Consider the following 12,939-nt stretch of genomic DNA (forward strand, 5'->3'; position numbering starts at 1 on the left):
GTAAGAAAGAGTGCTCCTCGCTGGAAGCGTCATGTTTCACCAGACCTCCCTCTGTCGCCTTGCGTCTGCGGTATGCCCCCATAGAAGACTGGAAGAGTCTTTTTTTTTTTAATCCGTAGAGTGTGCGCTCTGCAATGTGTCCGCTAGAGGGCAGTAGCAGCCAGTTACAGCGGTATAAAACAGATCTGCACGGTCTTAGCGGGTTAGAGTCGTTGGTGAAACATGGCAGCCCCCGGCTTCAGCAATGCTGTGCGAGTTAGACTTCACTTTGACTACCCTCCCCCGGCCACACCGGGCTGCCGCATGTCCTGGCTGTTCATCGACCTGAACAAGTGTAGGGTGGTCACCGATGTGACGAGTATCATCAGAGACAAGTTTGATTTCAGCCGTAGGACAGCGCTAGATCTCTTCATTGAAGACTGCTTCTTACCGCCCAACGAGAGCATCTACATCATCAGAGATAACGACAGCATCAGGTGAGCGCCTTGCCCCGTGTGGGTAAATATGTAGCTTTTTATATTGCACACACTTTTCTATATTTAAAATGTAAACAAATGAAGCAGACAGCCTTTGCAATGTGTGTTTCCTCGGGTTTTCAGTGTCTGGTAACGTTCAACAGTGTACAGATAGCACTGCAGCATTAGAAAGAGCGGCTTTGTAAGCATTTAACTTGACTTGGTGCCCCGGGGGTTGTGTGATTCACTTGTACAGTAGCGCACGCTAGAAATGGCATGGTTACGTTTCATAATTTCCACAATTGTACCATCCATATCTACCACTTGTTTCGCGAACACGTGGCTGAACAATTTAACTCTCCTAAAACAGCGTTATATTTTTAAAATGTGTTTGTTACCAATAGCGGTCGCTAACTAGCTTTAAGCTAAATTCAGTTCTGTAGAATGACGAAGGAACTTGGTTTTACCCTGAAGCAAACGTTGTAAAGAGAAGTCTTTGTGACCCAATCCTGGGTTTGCTGTGAATTTAACAAGACGCACCTGAGCTTGTTACCTATACACTGTGGCTAATCAAGCTCGTAGTAAAACCTGGACTGGGTAACACTGCTACGCAATAGGAGTTCTATTTCCAGCCCAGCATGTTTTGTAACCTCCACTTGATCATGCAAAATCCCTGTTTCTGTTCCTCAGGGTGAAAGCTGAAGGTTTTCTGCCTGCACTGAATTGCAATGAGCCCAGCGGGCCCTCTCCCTGCAAGGGGCAGAAGAGGCGCAGGTCTGTTGAGGACATGCCCTCGGAGAGAGATCACACCAAGAAGAGCAAGAAGAAAAAGAGTAGCAGGGAGACCCCTGATCTGACGGCACAGCCCGAAGAGGGGGAGCGCACAGAGCACCGGGCTGAGAAGAAAAGGAAGAAGGAGAAAAAGACGAGGGAGGAATCCACAGAGAAAGAGCACAGCCAGAGAAAAAAGGCGGAGCCAAAGGAGAAGGCGTCCGCTGCAGATACAGGCAGCAGGGATGGGAAGAAGCCCAGCAGCTGCTCTGTTAAGAGCTCTGCCGCTCCGTCCCCAAAACCAGCTGCTGCTGCAGGTAAGAAACCCTCCTGCAACAGGCCAGCCCCGGACTCCTCCAACTCCAGCAGCACCGACAGCGACAGCAGCGAGGATCAACCGGCTTCCAAGAGAGAGCAGAGCAAGACTCCACAGAGTACTAGAGCCCAGCCCAAGCCAGGCACTGCAAGCAGGGGCGCTTCTGCTAAACGAGCACCTGCCCCATCCAAACCAGTGATTGCCAGTGCACCTGCTCCATCCAAACCAGGGATCACAAGTGCATCTGTCCCATCAAAACCAGTGAATGTCGGGGCTGCTTCAGCCGAAGGCTCGAAGCAGAGTGAGGTGACAAAGGCAGGGCTTGTGTCGTCTGTGTCGCTGTCAGCCAGAGAGACTCCTACCCCAGCCCAGGCTGAGACCTCCAGTTCTGACAGCAGCTCTGACGACAAGTTTGTGATCAAGAAGCCCCAGACTGTTTCAGGAGTGAACAGGGCTGTGATTGGCAATGGCTGGGGCAGGGAGACCCCTCTTGGGGTGGGAAGGGGGTCCCTGCTGGGGGAGGGGAGGGGTTTGGGGCGAGGGGGTGGCAGGTTCCCATGGAGAGGTTCTGTGGGCCGGGGGCTGAGAGGAGGCAGGACAAGAGGGACCATGGGACAGTGTTTCTCTTACGATTATAATGGAAGTCAGCAGCAACAGGAGAAGCAGCACTTAACTGAGAAGGCATTGAACACGTCTGCGGTATTGCAGGTGAGGGATTCTGCCTCTTATGCAGATGTACCATTTCTCATTAAAGGAAGGGTCATTCCCGTGCAGGTGCTGTTTCCTGTTTTGTGGTTGATGCAGCTCATTGTGCCCGACATGTGAGCTTGAGAGAAGCGCCAATTTGACCTTTCTCTTCACGTTGGGTGATACCTAGATGTTTTAAAATTAGTTTCAGGGGCTTGCCTCTTGAGAGGAATTACCCAAAAGCACTTCAATAATACACATTAACTGGGGGAGTTGTGAAACCCAGGACTCTGAAGGGATTCAGAGTTGAGTTTCCAGCCCTGAACTGTCAGAGGGGCATTTTGTTTAAAGGATTTAAGATTGTGCAGCTTCCCTGTGTTGCAAGGCCGGTTGTTTGTGAACAATGAGCATGCCTCTCCAAATTAAACACAGTTTGTGTGTGTCTGTCTTTTTTTTTTTTTTCCTTCTTCATTCAGTATCATGCAGAAGAAGCCCCCAAAAAAGATTACAGCTCCTGTCCTCTGCTCGCCGCACCTCCACAGATGGGACAGAAAATCGCTTTCAAGGTACACAAATTGGACTCCCCGCTGATCACTGTGGAATTGAAGTTGTGAGTTTTAATAACCCTAAACTCCATCTGGTTTTTGTTTTTCTAACTAGCTGCTAGAATTAACAGAAAACTACACGCCAGAAGTGTCTGAATACAAGGTAAGTTGTCAAGCTTGATCTGTGCCGTCTTGGTCATTGACCCTCCTTCTTTAATATTTCTGAAATAAGCCCTACACTCCCTCGTTTCTCTCTTGCAGGAAGGAAAGATTATTCACTACATCCCCAACACAAATCAAGTGGAGCTGGAGATCCTGTCCTCTGACGCTGGTAGGACTTGATTTTGCATGAACCTGAAACCTAAAAGTATAGGATGCAGTATCTGCACCAAACATGTCTGGACAGGACCAAGCAAAAGATGCAGCAGGACCGGGCTCTGTTCCAGCATGTTGCATTCAATATATCACTGTACCGGATGTCTCCCAGAGATTTTCCCTTGCAAGTTTACAGGTGTTTGTTTAAGCTGTAGGTGACCATACTGTGCAGTTTATTCAATTTTTACTTTTTTTTTTTTTTTTGTTTGTTTTATGCATTTTTTTCACTTTTTCAGTTTGTAAAGAGCCAGGAAAGTTTGATCTGGTGTACCACACTCCGGACGGGGCGAGAGAAATAGAGTATGCTGTCCCTAGAGGCTCCAACAGGGTAAGCAAGATAATTCTATCAGATTTGAGTCTCTTGAGATTTGAGATTTGAGGTCCCTGTCATTGAACTAGACTCTTAGGCAGGGCGTCCTAATTGTACGTTTTTATAATTGGATATGCTTAAACTATTCGTTTTAATCGTCATACGATGTGGTTCATGACATTTGAAGTCATGCCTATATCCAGTACCTGATTCCAGACCCCCTGCAGATTCTCTACCACATGTACCATGACATTGAGGTTCCACAGAAAGCATTGTGTTATTCTTTTCAGGTGACGGAGAGATGGGATTCCCTGATTGAGCCTCGACTGATTATTGAACCTGGTAGTCTTCCTGCAGCTGGAGCGATTGGCTGAATTTCATTCTTGCTGTGTGTTTCTGGAACTGACTGTGAAATGCCACAAGATGTCTATATATGTTTATTGTTCTGTGGGTTTTGTTTAAATATTTCATTTTAATGCTGGTAAGAACTTTTTTAAATGTATCACTAATGTAAAAATGATTCCTAAATAAATGTTCCTTTTTTTTTGTATCCGGTCTGTCTAGCCACTTCATTTCTACTGCTTTAGAAGTCAGTGCAGTAGTTTAGAGAGGGTGTGTGGGCATCCATGACTCGGAGGAGTGGAGGTATTTTCTCTATCATGCAGGTCAGGGTTGCCAGCAATGATGGATCATAGCTATTGCACAGGAAAGAAGAAAGAAATGGAAGCATTCAGTTTCCAGCCAATGAGTCATGAATAACGGTCATTGTTTCCTCACTGGGGAGGGCTGCAGATCACTCGGTGAAACCAATTCTGTATTGTATCGCAGTTCGATTGCATTGCAGCTAGCCTTTGTTTCACTCAATACACAATCGGGATGTGTGAAAGTGTTTTTCTTCCTGCTGTAACCTGTGTAACAATCCTTTTAATGCTTCCTTTCAATTCATTAATAATTTTTTCATTGCATGAAGTGAAGGAGTCTCCTTTTTATTAATGATAATTCAGCTGGATGTTTTGTGCACACGTGGTCTGATTAAAAAGTGAATCTCTACACAATCTCTTCCTAACGTCATGTAGAGTGCTTATTCAAAATTTCACTCTGAATGGAGACGTGCTGAATCCGGCTCTCCTTTCAGTCAAGTCTGATCCTGCACCGCGTTCAGTATGCAGGGCATTTAAGATCAGTGTGCAGAAAAACTGGACTCCAGTAACACCTTTTTAAAGGCTCTTGCAGTAAGAGCTGCTCACCATAGTGTAAGCTCAATTTAAAATGCTCTCAGCTTTGATCCAATCTGCTGGCATTAAAATAGTTTTTCTTCTTGGTTTTAAAAAAAAAAAAAAAAAAAAAAAAAAACAGGAGTGGTTGTAAAGACTGGTTAGGTTTGGAAATATGGCCATTCTGTTTACATGGTACAGATCTGCACTTGTGTGTTCGTTTAGGGGAGGTGTTGTGAGTTCGGTGCGGATTGTGGTCTGTGCAACCAGCCGGTGACATGCAGGATCCTCTGATCCTAGGCTGTGTGTATCTGTTCCCTTGGATCTGGGCTTCTGCCACATAAGCTAGGACAAATGGAAGTGCATGAACAGCAACACAAGCCTGCCTGCTGCTCCTCAATATTGCGGTGTGGGTTCGAGGTTCTCAGTGGTCCTGGGTTCTGATTCGCAACCATTCTCAGTGGTTCTGGGTTCTGTTGCTCCAATCCTATTATTTTTTTTCTAAATCTGTGTTCTTTTTTTTCTGGTTTCAGCTTGTGTAGAGAATCCTAAATGCTGGGACTAACAACCTTCCCCGTGCCATTCAAATCACGTGACAGTGTAATATTGGAACTCTGCAGGCCCCACTTCGCCTCTACTCTACATGTAATGAGAATAGGTGGAGTTGACAACATTGAAAAATAGGAATAGCCAATGAACCTGCTATTCAGAATGACAGTAAATAAATAAAAACTTGAGTAGGGGAATGCAAATTAGAAAAGCAATTGCTGATATATTAAGCTATGTATGTACTGTTTCATGTATTAGTTTACTAGACTGTACTGCCAAATTAGTACAATAAGTTCCAAACATGAGATTTAATTCGTGCCGACTGTGTGCTTGATTACAATGAGGGCAGAATTGCTTCGTTATGTGCTGCAAAGCCTGAGGATACTGACCTATTTTAACAGTCGTCAGATACCCATTTCTATCCTCCTTTCAACGATTTAACGACGGTCTGCTTTCTTTCCACAAAGGATGAATTATACAGGAAGAGGAGAGTCTCTGTCGTTTCCTACAATTAACAGCCGTGCCGTATTGTTGTACAAGTCCTGGGCAGGAGGGACCCGAAATCTGGACCAAGACCAAATGGGGCAGTTTTGGTTGAACACTTTTTTCAGCCTGGAGTGGAAACACGTTCGCTCAAAGCTGAATTATGTTTTTAGGTCAGCTGTATATCAGTGCTGCAAAATAAAAAAAGTGTTCCCATTTAGCGGGCAATTATACTAATATAATAATATCTTTATTTTTATATAGCGCCTTTCATAGTGGACCACCATCACAAAGCGCTTTACAGAGATAGGCTTTGCACTGATCACAAGCTCAGTCATTTATGTACTAAACTAGTACTTTGATATTCTCTAACCGGTTTGAATGCATGTTGCTCCTAAAGTAAATTATATTTTAACCACCTTTATGAACAGTATCGGAACATGCACATTTCTAGAGTGTAGTCACAGAACAAGTCTTTGTATACTGTGTCTATTTCCTTTAAGACTAATTTACTACTAGGAGAGACCTTTAACCGGTTCTGCTGTAAAACACCCGAGCGGTGGCGCTCGGAAACTATTTCGGCACCTGGACAGAGACTCATAGCCAAATGGATGAGCACCCTCATTCTGAAACCACACAATTAGACAGATAGATCTTGTGATAATCCTGTCTGTTGAAGATAGTTTTTCTTCTTTCTTTCTCCCTCCCCCTATCTTATTTAACCTCGACGCACCCCTGTGGATAAATTAACGCTGCACCCTCTCCCTCGCTCGCTGCTTGGACTCCAGTGGTCCTCTCCTCTCCTCTCCTCTCCTCCTGTGATGTCACTGCCTTGCTCTCTCACAGCAGCGCAGAGAGCTGTGTGTGCTGCCGGTGATGATGGCGGCTGGAGCCCGATTCCTGTCTTTGGGATCCAGCTAGTATTGGACACATTGAACCCCTCTGGCAGGATGGACGGGAATGGGTTTCCGGACCAGGAGCAGCTGCTGCAGTTTTTAAAGAAACTCAAAGAGGTCTTTGACGTGTGTGACGAGGACGACGATGGTTACATTCGTGTTGAGCATTTCATTGATCTCGGATTGCAGTTCGGGCAAGGAGACGAGGTAAGGAGGGACAATGCTGTCGTGTGGTAAACAAATAAATAAACTGTAACCGATCGAGCTGATGTCATGGGAATCATTGGTCACTGCGAAGTCGGGTACATCAGCCAATTAAAAAATAAACAAACGCATTCATTGTTTATTCATTACATTTATTATCACACACACACACACACACACACACACACACACACACATATTCTGATCATTCAAAGCATTTATAGGATGTTATTTTATAGCTGTCTGTCCACGTTGATCTGTGGCTATTACACATTAATAATAACAATCACCTTGGAAACAAACAAGAACCAGTAATGATGAAACATATGTAAGGTATTACATATTTGACAGATTTGTTAAGTGTCTAAAAACACGAATTGTGGGTGTCGAGTGATTTGTTGTCGAGACGTTTTGTTTGAAAGTGGTCGGGGTGCACAGGAGTCAGATATAGGTCAAAGATCAAGTATAATCTAGACGAATATGCCGTGTGTGTGTAAAATCAGTAAATCTATACATTAACCGGTAAGTGTGTAGATTTACCAGCTCAGCGGTCGATGTATAAAATAACTAAGGAGATGGCAGTTATAATGCTACAGTATTTGAGGTGAATTCAGAGAGTTTAATGGCAAAGGATCTCTTACTTAGTAAATTAACTAATTTATTGATTTTCCTTAAACTCCAGCCTACGATTTGTGTTTATCTTTTTGAACTTCACTGAATCCCTTTTTGTTATTTTTAATATTATTATTATTATTATTATTATTTGTTGTTGTTGTTGTTGTTGTTGTTGTTGTTTGTTTTATTAAATAATATCTCTGGTACATAACTCAGCAGAGGTATATCTATATGATGTTTTGTATCCTCTATGGGACATACTAATACATATGTCACACATATATATATATATATATTATATATATATATATATATATCCTGTTTCTATTGCATAAGCATTGCCTGGTGCTAAATGTTTATTTAATATGCAGACGTCACATACTGGTTCCAGTGTAACGCGCTGCGCTGCACACGGATTCGCTTTTAACGGGAAGATGCTTCGTTGTTGCAGTGGCTTTTTGCAGCAGTCGGTTGCCTTGGTTACGCCCAAGAAGACTCTCGATTCAGCCTCTCTCTCTCTCTCTCTCTCTCTCTCTCTCTCTCTCTCTCTCTCTCTCTCTCTCTCTCTCTCTCTCTCTCTCTTCTCTCTTTCTTGTGCCGAACTTGGATGTTTGCAGTGGGTATCCTGCCACTGTTTAACTTGGCATTCTGGTAGACTTGTACTCACTTTGGAGTGTCACTGTTCATTTATCCCCTGCCAGTTTGAAGGGAATGACTGACCACAGGCTTTGAAATGTAGCTGTGTTCTCATCTAATTGTTTTCTTCAAGGTCCTCTGTACGTTTTTAAATGTACTTTATTAAAAGTTGTTTCATTAGTTATTGATGGAATTTTCCATGTGGGGAGCTTGTTATTATCATATTTTTAATTGAAATTCCATATTCATTGCATCTCTCTATCTCTCCGTCTATCCATCTACTAGTTGGATTACCACCCCATACAGTTCCTTCATTACACTGATGCAAACACTAGCCATTGATTTGTAATTAATTCAAGTCAGCAGCTAGAACATTTTGTTTCAGTATTGCCAAATGTGAGTACATAAGGTCAAAGCCATCCCTTACCTCTACTTGAGAAGAGTCCCAGACATTGACATTGCCTGTTTGATGATTGTAAAGTTACAATCGTTTTAAAGATGCTGAAGAAATACCAGCTAGACCGTTTAAGGGCCATGTTCAACATAAACCTATCAAACACAAAGAAAGCATTATATTATGTCATGATCGTAATAGCCTCTTGTAGAATCTCAAATGCTTGTTCTGTAACTGAAGACTGTGGTGTAGAGTTATTATTCTTTCATGACCATTTGGCAGAAAACATTGTTAAATTACGGACCTTTGAGTGAGAACATAGTGCATCAAATAACCATTCACCATCATTCATTCCAAACAATATCAGCATTCGGAGTAAAACAGCATTGTTTAAACACATCTTTCTATTGTCTGCACATCATTTGGGGGCATAATTAAAAGCAGCTGTATATTTCAAATGTGTTTTCTCTCTCTCTCTCTCTCTCTCTCTCTCTCTCTCTCTCTCTCTCTCTCTGTCAGTTCAGGTTTTACTGTGAGCTCCTATTATCTACAGTGTGTAAGGAACCATGGTCTGGCTCAGGGTGTTCTGTACTGGTAGATGTATAGCGATATTCAAGTCTGTGTTCAAGCACACTGTTTTTGTGTTTGATTCTGCTGTTTAAATAGCAGTGGAGGTTTCAGTGTTGCAAAACAAACCCCAGCTTCTATATATAGTGTTGCCGGTGAACAGCAGCGGTCGGCAGCTTCATTCTGTGCAGATACAATGAAGGTGTTTAATTGGCTCTCCAAGCGTTCTCCATTTAGGTTGCAATGCATTCCTGCCTGGCAGTTACTCGGGCAACACGCTGGGAGGGACGTGACAATCTAGCACACAGGGGTGTCACTGTGTTGTTTTGCAGTAAGAAGCCCTTCTTACCACAGGCATGGTACTGTGTTCATTGCACGACCCTGTTTTCCCTCACAGCTGTCAGTGTTCCAGCAGCCACAGCTATTGCAACTGAACTCCTGTATGGTGATTAAGCGCCGTAATATTGATAAAACAAATGAATTCCACTGGGTCTGTCACCCTCAAAACCAACCAAGAGCCCCTTAGACCCTAACTCTTATTCCATCCCCAAAGAACACCACCCTAACCCCCTACCCATTGTATCAGCTCATACATGACACAGAAGAAGAAGAAGAGACACTGACGTCTTGATATAATAAATGGAGCCATTGTTTGCCTTGTTAAGAGGCCCCCTTGTGTTAGTCTGAGCTGTGCATATATAATTAAAGTGCTAATTGATTATATGGGATTGCTTCCAAGGTGCTGAAAAGAACCTGCTTCCTGCAGCTCCAGATTAACCCTTATAATCATGCTGTATATCCTACTTGTGAGGCTACCTGTGTGTGGTGGAGAAACATAGTTATTAGCATTCTGCAGTTATTGAGCAAACCTTCATTCAAGTTCCCTGAATCTGACAGCCAATATTTTTCTGCTGACCCACTTATTCCTATCAGAATTAAATTAGCAAGTGTGCTTCTTCAGTGTGCAAACACTAGAGACTTGAGCCCTAGATCTGGGGAAAAAGTGGATGCTTTGTTTCATACTGTTTGAGTGAATTCACAATCTCCGGTATAAAATACTTGCAACGCTTTTTTTTTTTTTTAAAGCTATTTCAAACTAATTCAGAGCAAAAGAAAAACAAACCTCTTCAACAACTGAAAGCCCAGGTGCAGTGAGATGAAAGAAAGGAGCAGTGGAGATCCACTGCCGGGCTACTGAGACTCAGGAGAGCGGTGGGAGCTGTTGAACTAAGAGAAACTCTCTTCAGAGAAGCGTGTCAAGCTGCAAGCCTGAGGAGGGGGTTGCATTTTTCATTAACGAGCTCAAGGAGAAAAAAATCGTGAGCTGAGAGCAAGGAGACCTAAAAAGAGCATCCTGGGTCCGTTTTCATTTCATGCTGTACTTTCCTTTTGAAGAAAGGGCTTTCTCAACTTGCTGGGGGAGTCTCTTTTTGTGGTGTCTCAGATCCTCTGCGTCTTCTCAGCTCAATCCCTACTTATCCATCCTGCCCCAGTCCCTCAATACCAGTACTGTCTGAAAGTATGATTTCAGACTTTTCTTCTGATAACATTGCACAGGTCTGTCTGTTAAGCTATCCGTGCCAGGGCAGGATCAATCAGGGTTTAAACACAGCAATAAATTAATTGATTTTGTGCAAAACAGGTTCAGCCCGGATTGGCTTTTTTTTTTTTTTTTTTACAAAATTGTTCTGAAATGACACAGAGTTTACCATACAGTCGCCAAACCATCTGAGAACCAAGCACAAGAGCTGTAAAACGGATTCCCTGCCCGCTCGTACATTCAACAGTATGATCATAAACTGTTTTCAGATCCTCGGAGTCATCTAAGGTGCAGCAGTGGCAACATGTTTGGTATATAAACATAAAACTCGTCCTGTGTTCTGCAGATGCCAACACCCGCCTTTAGAATAAGCATGGCAGGTTTCCATGCTGGAGTCTGGAGTCACAGCAACCATGAGCAATACTTGATGATGGCAGTAAAATACATTCCCTTCCATATGAAATTAAGCTATCAATTTCGATGTGAGAGTAACAGCACAGTTAGATTATATTATAACGCAGCTCATGAGAGTCAGCTGGCATTGATGGATTAGTGAACTGCCGAAAAGCACTGGCTATCCATCTCCGGATACTGGGTCTGAATACTGCTAGCAAAATCAGAGCTAGTAAGTAGGGGTGAGCCCAGACAGGGATGCTGCAGCTGGGGTGTGGGACTAATTCAGCTGTGTGTCCTCAGTTTCCATTCCAGCTTCTCTTGAGCATCCAGAAGGGTTAGACGACAGTGACGTTTTCCATTATTGATTACCGGCTCAAAATGATAAGGATAATCACAGTTATCTTAAATCTCAATTGAATCTTAATTGTGACTTTCTCCTCTCATTTTAAAAAAGTCTGCCTCTGTTCTCCCACACAATAAAGTAATCAGAAGCGTAATCCACATCACTCAAATGACTCCCATAGCCATTGTGTTTAGCCGCCTGCTGGAGATATTTCTTTCTGCAGCAACTAAAGGGCATTCTTTAATAAACCACATCTTCAGAAACCCATCTGATTCAACGATTGATTCTAGTGCACTTGTGTAACTATGACTGTTGCACTGATTAATATTAGATGAAGAGCCAAGAGCATGAGAAGACTGATTGATTTGGGTTGCTGAAGCCTAAGCGTGCACATCATTACATGCTTCATTAACTGTGAAATACAAACTGATATCAAGCTACAAAAACAGTCAGCAGATTGAAGCTGAATGACGAGGGTGACAAATACTAAATGCACTGCCTTTCTGTGTCAGCTACAAGATATTTGAATTCATTCACCCGGTGATAAGCACGTCAGCAGCATAGACAATAGCACATGTGGATATGCCCTAAGAGGTTATACATTCAAGCCTATAATCAAGAGAATTTGTAAAATAGCAGCTCCAATCTATATAACACATTTCCTTTGTTGTATCCTCCTGGGTTTGGGAATTGGAAAGCAGTGGCAAGGGTTCAGGCATTGTTGCAGTTGAATCCTGCCTCTTTCCTCGGCGGTGCTCATGAGAGACTCATGATTGCTCCGTTGTCCCTGTTCTCTCACTTTGAAGAACAAGCACAACTTTAGTGAATGGCTGTCTTTGGTTGCATGAACCTGTGGCTCAGTGGAGTGAAAGCGGGAGGCTGTACTGTGAGGAACTGTGCAGTCTGCGATTAATGAGATTTGGCACCTTCTCTGCTCCCTGTCATAACTGCACAGATCTGAACATGTTTCTAAATTCAGAGGCTTTGATCTCAGTTAGTGAGTGGGAGGTGTTAGCTTAGCAACGTTTCGCCCTTTCCCAATGATTATGGCAATGTCACTTTAAAATACAAATTTTAAAAAATTGTGAATAAAAAAGCAAAGTGCTGTATAAATACTGCTTAAAAGGATTGTGACGGTATTCATGCAAAGAGTTAGAAAGATCGTATTTAGTTCCAGTCACACTAACGTTTGCAGTATATATTCCTGCAGGGGGTCAGCAGATTTCATACATAGTGAGATGATAGACTTCACTTTTAAAGATCAGGGATGGTCACTAAAATACATAGAGTAGCACAAAAATGTGTCCAGATGTCAGTCCTAGATACATAGTAATCTGAAACAGCTAGATTGTTAAATTGCAATTGGCATTTCATTGCATTGAAGCCTCGCAGCCAAAGATGAAAGTCGTGATTCAAGTGCAAATGGCACAAGCAGAGTTGCTAAGGCAACGACCCACTTGCCATTAGACCTAGAATGTTGCGTGATAAGGTGTGTGCAGGAATGCATGGGAAAGGATAACTACGTGAACAGTTAACCACAGCAACCTTGTATATGAGAGTAGTTTGTAGTTGGTTGCACCTGAGTGGAGTAACATCTGAATAACTCATTTATATTGCTGACAACTATAACTAGTAAGACAACA

At 43.0% G+C, this 12,939-nt stretch overlaps 2 protein-coding genes across 2 annotated transcripts in view; both read left to right on the top strand.

The window, feature by feature from the left end:
* The first annotated feature begins 119 nt into the window (after nucleotides 1-119).
* Nucleotides 120-4,008, top strand: LOC121296036 (coilin-like). Its single transcript, XM_041221185.1, has 7 exons — nucleotides 120-476; nucleotides 1,146-2,250; nucleotides 2,706-2,795; nucleotides 2,890-2,937; nucleotides 3,036-3,105; nucleotides 3,386-3,477; nucleotides 3,750-4,008. Exons 1-7 carry the CDS (start codon nucleotides 223-225, stop codon nucleotides 3,831-3,833), a joined length of 1,743 nt encoding a protein of 580 aa, XP_041077119.1. The 5' UTR covers nucleotides 120-222; the 3' UTR covers nucleotides 3,834-4,008.
* Nucleotides 4,009-6,563: 2,555 nt separating this feature from the next.
* Nucleotides 6,564-12,939, top strand: part of LOC121296037 (rab11 family-interacting protein 4A-like) — a 50,280-nt gene continuing 43,904 nt past the window's right edge. Inside the window, exon 1 of the mRNA XM_041221186.1 lies at nucleotides 6,564-6,808. Within this exon, the coding sequence (XP_041077120.1) occupies nucleotides 6,656-6,808 (153 nt within the window). The 5' untranslated portion in view covers nucleotides 6,564-6,655. The remainder of the gene's footprint in view (nucleotides 6,809-12,939) is intronic.

The sequence above is a fragment of the Polyodon spathula genome, chromosome 21 (genome assembly GCF_017654505.1).
Source record: "Polyodon spathula isolate WHYD16114869_AA chromosome 21, ASM1765450v1, whole genome shotgun sequence".
Taxonomy (NCBI): Eukaryota; Metazoa; Chordata; class Actinopteri; order Acipenseriformes; family Polyodontidae; genus Polyodon; species Polyodon spathula.

What these genes read in the sequence shown, in the direction of transcription:
- LOC121296036 (XM_041221185.1), top strand. Translation starts at nt 223, where the DNA reads ATGGCAGCCCCCGGCTTCAGCAATGCTGTGCGAGTTAGACTTCACTTT. An exon ending in ACACGTCTGCGGTATTGCAG is followed by an intron (nt 2,251 to 2,705) that starts GTGAGGGATTCT and finishes TTCTTCATTCAG; the next exon opens with TATCATGCAGAAGAAGCCCC. An exon ending in GACAGAAAATCGCTTTCAAG is followed by an intron (nt 2,796 to 2,889) that starts GTACACAAATTG and finishes TTTTCTAACTAG; the next exon opens with CTGCTAGAATTAACAGAAAA.